Genomic DNA, 12,288 nt, shown 5'->3' with positions numbered 1-12,288 from the left:
TTTCCTATGCTATTTTAGTTAAAATAGAGCAATGCTTACCGAAAAAAAAACAAAAAAACCGTGACTGTTTAATATCCGGTTTGAATCAGTTTTGGTTTTTCAACATCTCCTTGCAGGCAAACATTCAAAAAGAGCTGCTACTCAAGTTTGTGAGATTTTTCTCACAAGTTTGTGAGAAAAAGAGACTAAAAATATTTTGCATTGAATTTCTGTGCTGAATAACAAAAAATGTACTTTATAAAATACAAAAAACAAATCGTACCTAAGCATAAGTACTAAAAATTTGTACATACGCACACCGAAATAAGCACAATAAAGTAAAAATAAAACCTGAACCTAATCAATAAACATGTGAACAAAAAAAGAACTAAAAACAAAAAACAACAAAGACGCTATTACAGACATAACCAATTTCGTCGTCAAATGAGTGATATTTGTCAACACGGGTGATGTTCGTCAAAATAAACAAAAGTTGAAAGGGGAATTCTACAAAAATACTATGGTACTTCGAGGACAATAGCTGCAATGGTGTGAATTTGAAAGGGGGAGGATATCATTCATATAAGGAAAATAACTTAAAGAAAAGTAAACTTACAAGGCATAACTTTCCTTCTCGGCCTGCAGCAAGAACATAATCAAGACCAGCTTTTAGATCCTCGTAGTTGGAACAATCTGAAAAATAAATAAATAAGCAGAAACTATTTCTTCATTTAAACACTGTTAATTTACGGTTATGCTTTTTTAATATGAGTGGCCAAAACTGTTAGCTAACATCTTCTTTCATGGGCCAAGATACGCAACTTATGTTCGCAATCATTTCCTTCCCTTCTACGTTTTAATGTCCTTTTTACCTTTTTTGGATATTTTATTAAATTTTACTTTTTTTTTTATCTTTAACATGTTTAGACCCGTTTTTATATTCATACTTTACACTTTAAAGAAAGAAAACGATCAAAAATGGGGATCTTAAAGGCCAAATGAAAATACTGAAGAAAGCACAGAAAGCGAATATTTCGGGAGAACAAACGCCTCTCTTCTTCAGCGCGAAAAAAAGAATATGATCAACGACACTTTTTGGTTGTTTTCTTTCTTTATGGTTTGGCAGGCGAATGTAGTTTAAGAAATTATCTTTACTTTACTTTTGTGATAAAATGACTGCTTTAAATAATGGTTAATAAATAATTTTTACCATATATTGTAAGTTTGAAGTACATCGTTGTTTTTTAAGCTTTACTAGATATTTTCAACCTGTTTTTTATCGGGCTCGAAATTCAAACTTGGTTCTTCGGGCTTCTGATAGCAATTTTTGAAACAAGTATCTCTTCTTATCTCTCAGATTAAAAGTCAGTTCTTTTCAATAGAATAAGTATGATTAAATAGACAAAATTCGAACTTTCACATCAGATACATATTAATATTATGTAACGTTAGAAAAACCTATTTCAGCCATATAAAAATCTTTGTAACATGAACTATTGTCGATGTTTGTGAGTTGAGATGTAATTTAAATCTTTCTCGAGTCTCGGTACAGATTTCTTTTTTATTGCCTGTAGAGGCGTTACCCGTATTTTGTATATATATACCCGTTTTCCTCCCCTTCTATATTTTAAATGTCCTTTTTATCTTTCTTGAAGATTTTATTGAGTTCTATTTTCTTTTATCTCTTTACATGTTAGAACCAATTTTTTAATTTATGCTTTATGTTTTTGATAAAATGATTGCTTTAAATAATGGTTAATGAATAATTTTTACCGTCTTTCGTGAGTTTTAACTATATCGTTTTTTTTAACCTTTACTAGATATTATCACTAGAATATTTGTTTATCGGGGCAGGGGCTCATGATAGCGATTTTTTAAAACAAATATCTCATCTTACCTCTCAGATTAAAACTAAGTACTTTTCAATACAATAAGTAAGATTAAATAGAAAATAATTCGAACTATCATAGCAGATACAAATCGATAGTAAGAGTTCGAGAATAACTGTTAAACAGTAAGCAAAGTTTCAATACCAATTAAGTACAAGTACGCGTCAAGGTTTGGTTAAGAGACTCAGGTGACGCACAAGTAAGCTACTGTCTCTGATATGACATAGGACAGACATAAAATTATCACCACTCATAAACAATTTCTCAGAAAAAAACATCCAATATATTTTTCTTTTCTGTCTTTAGCAGCACCTTCTGCATCTGAATTGACTTCTGCACCGTCTGCACCTGTACGTTACTGCCCCTGATATGAAACAGACATAAAATTATCACCACTCTTAAACTATTCCTCAGAAAAACATTCAAAATATTTTTCTCTTCTTTCCTTAGCAGCACCATCTACACCTGAATTGACTTCTGCACCGTCTGCACCTGTAAGTTACTGCCTCTGATACCTCCATGTTAACCCCTTCTTGGATCCTTCAACTCTCAATAATTTCATATGTGCCTAAGATGAATGAAAACATGTAAATTAGTACTTCCTCCACTTTCATTTGCTTGTGATGAACAGAAGCCAATTGATTCTGATTGTAAAAGTATAACAAGGACATACTTGTTTAAACTACATTCTGTATAACCACAAAGGATTGGCTAGGGGTTATGGACATTTACCAGTAAGGTGGGGCTCTAAAATGAAAAAATATTACTGTATGAATACTAACCAAGCATTACATTCCAAAAAGAATCAACGATATCTAGGTTTTTCCGATCAGAAGTAAATCCAATAATATCATTACCAGAAGGCTGGTCAAGTCTTTCTTCTTCTTCTGAAAAGAGATTTAAGAGGATTTTATTAGACAGTTCCCTGAATTAAGAAGGAAAGTTTACTTTATCTATATTTTAAACAATAGTCACCGGAAGCCGGATAATACTTTTGGATAAGATTTCATATAATTTTTAGTGACATTTTAAAAAATGGGACCCTTACTGGGAGCGTCCCAATTTTAAAACTGAGTAGCATGGGAAGGGTATTTCAATGGGTAGATTACTTTTAGGTAGATTGACTTTGTTTTCAGCAACAACAAAAAAGCAAAAACTAATTTATAGAACAATAAATTAGATATAGCACTTTAAAAAAAACAAGAGGGTAATTGACCACACATCACAAGATATTAAAATTTAACCGATTACAAGCATACATATAATTTTACTGGTTACATATTATACGCATACAAAAAGCCGATTAGAGATGAAACAGTTTTTATTAGCTATTACCTATAAAAACAGAAAAATCCTTAATTACTCAGCGCTCTCTTTGAAAGAAAAAATCGTCATTTTAAAAATTAGTTTTTACATTTATTAATGTTGACCCACTTGCATAACATTTACTAGCTACCTACATAACATTTATGCCATTTTTGCAAGAGCCTATGAAATTTGACTCCGGCTTATCAACTCTGACTTATCCAAAAAATACAACCTCTAACTTCTGAGGTTTCATAAAGTACTAGCTCCCTATAGTATCACCAGAGGTCTCAAAAATGACAATTCCAAAACTCAGATTTCCACCCCACCTTATTGTCACCAAGTTATTGTGTTAATGAATCACAAGTTTTAGAAATTCTATTTCTTTTTGTATATAAATAAACAATAATTTAGCTAGGATATTTAATGTTCGTTGTAACTGTATGTAAGCATAATTTATTACCCACAAAAAGAAAAGACAATAATGTGGAGCAAAAGGAAAAAGAAATGAAAAGAAAAGGAAACGAAAAACAACAACAAAATACTTGAAATACAAGCCAAAAAATTGAACAGCCAACTTTAGGAGCGAAAAGAGGCAAAAGAGAGCCATAAACAGAAATACAATTCAAACTTCTCACACATAAAGCTTAAGTAAGACCATTTATTTATATCTAACTATGACCGATCAAAATTGACAATGTACTTATTTTTGCAAATATCGACGAAGACGAATCCTGGTTAAACTTCGCTGAGGTAAGGATGCAGGGACTGTTTTGAAAAATATTTCATTTTAGTTGTATTAATTTTATCCTGTTGTAAGTTTTTTCTTCTTATATATTTATGCCTTGCTGAGGACGGCCCTTGGACACAGGGCTGACATATTCATTTTAATTTGTTTCCCACTGTCTTGCGAAAAGATTTCCCTATTGTTCTTCTTGTTTTTAGTACTTATTTTTTGTTTTTATCGCAGCTGTTTACTCTACCCTAAGAGAACTGTTGCCGCCCTATAACACTAAATTGCACTTAAACGTTTCATGTGCTGTTACAAATTATTTACTTATCGATATTCACCTTAGACCCTAGTTCCTATGGCGATTCCAGTGGTGCGATGACTGTCAGTGAGCAGCTTCCAATGTTCCTCCAAGTGGGCCGCTGCGAAGATTCTTCCACTCTATTACGAGACTCGTCTATGCTTCTCTCATGTTCTTACGTTCCACGGAGTGTCTTCTTTGGTCTTTTTCAGCAACAGGTGCTTTCCAATTACCAGTGGAGAAGCATCTTTGGAAGTTTATTATCTGGCATTCAGGGGGTATATCCGAAATTTCACAATCTTCGTTGTCTCACAACGGAGGCGATGTTTAGGTGGCTTCGACGGGTACGAATTTACTTATTTTGACACGGATTCAGCGAATATAATTATTCTCAAGGGCGGTAAGGCGTTTCTACTGTGCTGCAGTCAAATTTAAGCATTCCATAAAATAGCTCAGAACAGACAAAGTATTACTTCGAAACAACTGACTTCAGGTTTATGCAAAAATACTGTGGATTTCCAGACTAGTAGAAGTCTCCAAAATCTTACGTAGGCAGGGTTATTCTGCTGCATATTTTTTTTTATAGTCACACTGGAAGTTACTGTACTTCTTAAGTAGTATGAAGTCTGACCGTGTTCGATGTTTTCGCCCCCTAGTTGGATTAATGGGAGCGTACTGCTTTTGACATTGGTTTAGTCTTTGGGGCGTTAATGTGAAACCCAAAATGTTTAGCTTCTTTCACAAGTTTGTTCAGGAATTCCTGAAGCGTTGTCGGCTCCTACTAGGCCAAAATCATTGGCAAAGCCAGCATCTTGAAGAGCCTTTCCTGTAATTCAATTCAATGTCCATTCAGCTGCCTTCATGTTTCATCTCCAAATAGGATACAGTAGTGAAGAGGAAACAGCCTTGGTTGACACCGATTTCCATCTACAAATAGAATAGAACATAGCCTTGGTTGACACCAGTTTTCACCTACAAATAGGATAGGACACAGCCTTGGTTGGCACCAGTCACCACTTTGAATTATTGTGTTCCCATAGGAGGTTTAACACAGCATTCCGTCTCTTCATACCTGGCAATTACGCTGGTAACTGGTAACTACAGGAAGAATTAGCCTTTCAGGAATGTCGTGAAACAATAAGACCCTCCACAGGATTTGATGATGAACTGAATCAAACGCTTTCTTGAAGTCCACTAAAGTGCATACAAGCGTTGTCTTCATTCATTAGATTCTTGCAGCATCGTGCGTAGTATAGATAAACCAGAAACCGTTTATCTTTGACCATAAACCATAAACCGTGCGTAGTAAAGCCGTTGCAGGAGCGTTTTGGTCAACATGCTTGTTGTTCGGCAAGCAACTGGGGATCATGGGCAGTTTAGATTCTTCCTAGCATTATAGTCAAAAAGAGCATCGCCAAGATCAAAAGAATATTGATACTTCTGCAGTTTCTAAATTCCTTTATATATCTTTCCTTGAAGAGTTGGACTCCCTCTAAATGTTCAGCCTTCTGTCTGTTTCTGTTCTCCATTCTTAAGGGAAACTTTAAGCCCGCCACAGGAGCGAAAAGCAGGATAGCTAATGTTCTTTGCAGGCTAATTTTCACTTAAAAAATCCCTTATTGCTAAAGATGGTGGATCGTCATTTTTCAAAATCAGATTTTTACTATAGTCATTCCAATGGTGCAGTGTTTATTTCGAACTGACACGATTCAATGGACCTTCTGGTTTTTGTCTGAAATTCACACAAAATTTGAATCTGAGGATGATTTATTTTAGGACGGAAAACATTTCCAAGAAAAATTCCCAAAGAAACTGGAAAACACGATGAAAAAAGATTACAATTATAACTCTTTAAAGTGACAGCATGCGTATATAGTTTGCGGATATCTACTCAAAATTTAAAAATACACACATTGGTACAGTGTGTTTTCATAGGGGAAAAGAGACAAAAATAAGGGGACAGAGAGAGAGAGAAAGAGATAGATATAGAAAGAGAGAGAGTGAGAGAAAGAGAGAGAGAGAGAGAGAGAGAGAGAGAGAGAGAGAGAGAGAGAGAGAGAGAGAAAAAAAAAGAGAAAGAGAGGAATATGACTGGAAAACATAAAAAGTCTAAAGATATAAAGTCTATAATAATTGCATAGGCCTACATAAAACCTTAACAAGTTTTCCTCAGATATAACTTACGAAAATTTAGTAAATTTTCCGTTTTCTCCCCAATGAGTGACTTCAACTGTTCTTCAGGGCATTTCTTATTTCCAGTCGAAACCCACTTCAACTCACCAGTTGAGAACGCCTCAATCAAACTACCCAAGTGCTTCAACTGACTCCATAGACGAGATCCCGCTGAGCCCGGGTCTTCTGGATGAATAGTTGCTTTCTAAAACCATAAAAAAATGAACTAATGTGAGAATAAAAAATTTCTATTTGGCTTAACACTCCTTGATTAGCACTTAAATGTATCCCACAACAAATCTATGTCTATTAATGAAGTCTGAGAAATCTTAGAATGTAGACAACTATAGTCTGTATTGACATTTTTGCGACTTTTTTGGATATTTTTTTTCAATTATATCATAGCCAAAAGAAGGCAAAATTGGTTCTTTTCCTTTTCCAGAAAACTGAGAATTTTAAATCAGGAGGTTTAAATCAAGGAGGAGGAATAATAAGAAATATCGACGTCATATTTGCGTAAATTATGCCATGATTAAGAAAAAATAAATGTAATTAAATCTGATTATAAATAAATACTACTAGCAAACATACCTACATAGAACTGATAGAGGAAAATACTCTCTACAGACTGGTTTAAACGACTCCACCCCTCTGGTCGAACTAAAGAAAGTGGCCTAAACATTCCCTTCTCCAGCTGTCGAAGGGTGGAACCTGAGTGTATCTGAATTTGTGAAGATTTACTTAGCTCATGTAACTGCAGTATTTGCTTAGTCAAATAATGAACAATAATTTAAAAATTAATTTAGTTAATAAGTATTGCTCGTAAAACTGCTGAGGTAAAACAAAGACGGCGCAACAGTACACACAATGGAGAAAAATTAGGGTAAAAATGGTGTTCCCCCGTACACCCCGAAAAATCCTGAATGAATATGCTAAGACAAGCCCATCTGTAGATATTTATAGATATTAAATCATGATCAAAACATACAAAACTGGGATTTGTTTGGCTTGAATCGGGATACTTGTCTCAAAAAATAAATTTTAAAGTCGTTCAGAAAATAAAAATATATAAACGAAATCTTAAAAATAATCAGATTTATTAAGAATCCTTACAACATGCCTAACAGTTTTGTGCTGTCAAGAACGTACAGTCTTCAGTTCAATGTCAAAGTAAACTGAATCATAATGCCACTTTAGAAAAGGCAGTTTCTTGAAATAACGCGAATTGCCCTCAGCAGGTACAAGGTACAATAGAAAATCAAAAGCTCGAAAGGACTTATTTGTTACAATTGACATTTTGGACACTTTGTGGACTCATTGCACATCAAACTGTGTAAAATTGTGGATTCGGCACTTCAAAACACAAAAACGAAAAGCACACTAGCACAAAAGGGGACAAAAGCTGCACATCATGATTTTGTCTCATTATTAATTACAAAAAAAGCTGTACACAGAAAAGTGTTTTCAGAAAAGTGAAAGGCCATTTCGGTTGCAACTCGTTGTGATGCTCATTATCACATATCTTCTAAGGACGAACTTCGTCGCGCTATTTTTTCATGCATCATTGACTCAGACATTTTGTCCATGCCTTTTGCTTTAGCTCTTCGGATTCATTAATCTTGTCTAATCTTGCAGGAAGTCACAGATACCAAAAAAAAAATTCATTCCAACTTTCACTTCAAATTGTTTTAGCTTCAATTATACTGTTGCATAATTCAGTAACAACCAGGCGTGTTCCATAGCACATATCTGTAAACTATCCACATTACGCTTTAGCATGGTTATCGTGTTATTGTATTTGGCAAAGTTTAAGCTAGCGGCTGGACCCTACTTTTGTCTTCTGTGTGGATTTGTAAATGAGAATTTATTTCATTAGCATCCGAGTGTGAAGAGCTGTATGAGTTGTGAAATGAATGTCTTGTACGAGTGTTTGGGAGTGAATGCTGTTAATTGAGCTGAGAGGAACGTCGGTTGAAATGCTGGACAACGGTGTTTCTTTTTTGCGTTTTTTTTTACTTATACTATTTAAAGTTACATTTTGTTCCTAGGTTTTCTTTTTTAGGCTGTATTTTGTGTTGCTATGGTCCGCAGGCTTTTTGCAATAACTCTTATCTTATCTATTGTTCTGCAGTTTCAAGTCTTGGTGGCGCAAATCAACATTTTCAATTGAATTAAAAGATTCGGGCATAAATTTAATTTCTCCTTCTTATTTGTCCTTCACAGAATCATAACATTTATAAGATTTGTATTCTCCTGTAAGGTGATCGACGATCTCAGCTCTTAATTTTACTCACCTTTTTAACGGTGCTAAAATAACACATTCCTTAATTTCATTGTAATTTTGATCACTTTGCGAGCTTCCTGTTTGATTGATGACGCTCATTGTCGCATATCTTGTAACTGTGTATTATTTTTGTTTGCGATTCCTCCTGATTCTTTTTTTTCCTTGTCTTCTAGCCGCAGATTTCATTATGCATCATTTTTGTTTTTGATTTCATTTGTGGTTCGTTTTGATGCTTCGTTTGATGCGTCGTCACATATCTCCTAGCCATAGATTTCTTTGTACTTCATTTTCGGTCATCATTACTTCAAAAATTTTCACCACGCATTTTGCTTTGGCTGCTCGGTATCAGTCGTTATCCTGCACATCGTTTTGACCTAGATGCCAAAAACGATACGATCACCCTTGAGAAAAAATGATGTAAGTTGCTCTTTAAATGCATATGAATGTGATGCCAAAATTCGTTTCCAGAATTAATTACACTAATGATGACTGACAGTAATAGCACATCCAGCCAGGCCTCCTAAACTGTATTATGCAGGGTAATTTCGGCCTGATTCAGATTGAAACCAGTCTTGATATAAATCTGTCCAAGTGTGAATAGATTATTTTTAATAAATTATTATTAAATAATTTAATAATAAATTATTAATTATTAATTATTCCCACTATCCGCTGGGTTTTCTACTCCTCTGCTTTTTTTAATACTTAAAAATTGAAGCAGTTTGGCATTACTTTTCAAAATGATCGTTCTTTGACAGATTCTAATCTTATTAGTAATGCAATACGTAGTGTAACAGTTACTATGCTATGCGTCACACTATCTTAGGTTTCTTTTCTCTCTTTCTTCTTTTATTCTTATTTTAAAGCTTTCCAGAATCAAGGACTTAAATGTCTACTTACAATGCATTTCAAATGTTTTATTTTTTGTACATCTGCCGCGTCCAGGAACTCCCGTCTTTCGATTACTGAGGAGAGTCCTCCAGCTGTTGTAATCTAGCAAATAAGCATTGTTAGATTTAACGATTACATATACTCGCTAATGCCTCATAGTTTCAAATTCCAAAGTACTAAGATAAAGGTTGCACCTTTTCTGAAACAGAATCATACAAGGATTTTTAATCTGTACGACTAAAAGAGTAAAGCAAGCCCATGGTTTCCTGACATCCCCCTTCCTTGTCAGCTCTAATTTTCTGGCAGAAATAGAGGATGGGCCCAGCTTAACTATTAATAGAGGGATGTAACGAACTTTCCTAAAACCTTCCTTTTTTTAAAAGCCATATGCACAATCGTCAATCAATTATTACTACTTTGTCACCACCAAATTTCGACAAGAGCTAAGAGCTCATATGGGAACGAGGTCGGAAGAGCCAAGAGCTCATATGGCATGAGCTCTAGCAAAATTCTAAGAGTCAAGAGATTGATTTAAAATAAAAATCGGAGGCCTAATGCCGGTCAGAATTTAAAATAAGAGCTCGGAGACACAAGGTCCTTCTACATATCAAAACTCATTACGATCCGATTACCCACTCAAAAGGAATTTTTCATCTCCTTTCAGCCCCCCCCAGATGGTCGAATCGGGGAAAACAGCTTGATCAAGTCAATTTGTTCAGGTCCCTGACACACCTACCAATTTTCATCGTCCTAGCATATCCAGAAGCACCAAACTCGCCCAAACACTAGAACCCCCCCCCAAACTCATCCAAAGAGAGCAGATCAGGCCCGTGTTATGTCAGTCACGTATCTTGCACTTGTGCTTATTCTTCCCACCAAGTTCCATCCTGATTTTTCCACTCTAAGCCTTTTCCAAGATTTCCGGTTTCCCCCTACAACTCCCCCCAATGACACTGGATTTGGTCGGGATTTAAAATAAGATATCTGAGTTACGAAGTACTTCTAAATATGAAATTCCGTTAAGATCCGATTACTCCTTTGTAAGTTAAAAATACCTCATTTTTTCTAGTTTTTCAGAATTAAAACTCCCCCCAACACCCTCAAAGAGAGCGGATCCGTTCCGGATATGTCAATCACGTGCCTAGGACTTGTGCTTAGTTTTTCCACAAAGTTTCATCCCGATCCCGCCGCTCTAAGCGGTTTCCAAGATTTTAGGTTTTCCTCTAACTCCACCCAAAGTCACCGGATCTGGTCGGGATTTAAAATAAGAGCTCTGAGACACAATATCCTTCTAAATATCAAATTACATTAAGATCCGATCACCTTTTTCAAATTAACCACCCCCCCCCCCAGATGATCGAATCGGGGAAACGACTATTTCTAACTTAATATGGTCTGGTCCCTAATACGCCTGCCAAATTTCATCTTCCTACCTTATCTGGAAGTGCCTAAACTAGCAAAACCGGGACCGACAGACCAACAGAATTTGCGATCGCTATATGTCACTTGGTTAATACCAAGTGCCATAAAAACTCATTTACCATACTATCAGATCTTGAGGCCGTATTATCTTCAATCCTTGTCATACCGCATTTGCTTCTCCGCAAAATTCTTTACGGCCCCAGAACTAGGGGCCGTATTATTTTCAATCCTTGTGCCACATTTGCTTCCCATTACAAAATTCTTTACTGACCCAGAACTAGGGGACGTATTATTTTTAATTCTTGTCGTGTCACATTTGCTTCTCCTCACAAAATTCTTTACGGCCCCAGAACTTGGGGCCATATTATTTTCAATCCTTGTCGTGCCATATTTGCTTCTCCTTGCAAAATTCTTCTTACTTGACTTCCAAATTATTTTCAATAGTCTCTGTTTGTCAAGCTTTGTCGGGCTTTGATACGTTCAAAAAATGTTCTGTCCATCCCTACTTATCACTAATTAAGACCCCTGTTCTTCTCTAAATAAAAAGCAAAATAAACATTTCATTCCCGATGCAGTGAAAAAAAAAGACAATAGCTCCAAAAACATTGATGAAAATGACAGAGTGGGAGTTGTGGAGACGACAGAACTTTTGATATAAAATATAATTCCTTTCTTTTCTGCACTTAAGTCCACTTTTTACGTTTATCCAGGTGAATCTATATATAGAAAAAAGCCCTTTTTTCGCTTTTTTTCCATGGACAGATCTAAAGAGAAATTATGAGTGTATACATGTGTTCAGGTGTGATTGATCATCTGGTTAAATCAATGAAATGCTACTGTTGTACGCAGTGAAATTTTTTTAATGGGGCACTTTGCTACAAAACCTACAATATTTTCGTCCTCTTAGATGGAACACTAGAATTTGGCAATGTTACCATTTGGTGGACTCACCAAATTGAGTCGGTGCTCAGGCTACAATAGCCCTTGTTTCAAAGTGCATAGACAAACGCATTAGCTTTCAAACGGGCTCTTTAACAGCTTTCTACATCTACTAATGAAGAAAAACACATGAGTGATGAATAGGGGGGAAATGGTTTTCATGTATTTTCAGAAAGGGTGGCTATAGCCTCCGGTTAAGGACTTTTGGGTATATGAGTTTCAATGGTGTACTTTTCAATCCATCACCGTTTTCAAGGGTTGTCAAGCCAAATTATCATAAACACCTTTTGCCAATTTTGGCTGTTTGCCTGCGAAAAGATGTTTTAAGATTTTAGTATTTATAACAGCTGTACACATTAATAGTTCCCTGTTAAAC

At 35.4% G+C, this 12,288-nt stretch overlaps 1 protein-coding gene across 3 annotated transcripts in view; it reads right to left on the bottom strand.

The window, feature by feature from the left end:
• The window catches only part of LOC136037266 (protein zwilch homolog), an 82,415-nt gene that overhangs the window by 29,213 nt on the left and 40,914 nt on the right, over positions 1 to 12,288 (bottom strand). For all 3 annotated transcript variants that reach the window (XM_065719901.1, XM_065719900.1, XM_065719902.1), the window contains exons 6-8: positions 6,389 to 6,581; positions 2,651 to 2,755; positions 596 to 672 (exon numbers count right to left, since the gene is read on the bottom strand). In XM_065719901.1, the coding sequence (XP_065575973.1) occupies positions 596 to 672; positions 2,651 to 2,755; positions 6,389 to 6,581 (375 nt within the window). The remainder of the gene's footprint in view (positions 1 to 595; positions 673 to 2,650; positions 2,756 to 6,388; positions 6,582 to 12,288) is intronic.

Source organism: Artemia franciscana, chromosome 16 (genome assembly GCF_032884065.1).
Source record: "Artemia franciscana chromosome 16, ASM3288406v1, whole genome shotgun sequence".
Classification (NCBI taxonomy): domain Eukaryota; kingdom Metazoa; phylum Arthropoda; class Branchiopoda; order Anostraca; family Artemiidae; genus Artemia; species Artemia franciscana.
Note: the sequence above shows the minus strand (reverse complement) of the source record. Positions and strands in the feature narration are given on the sequence as shown.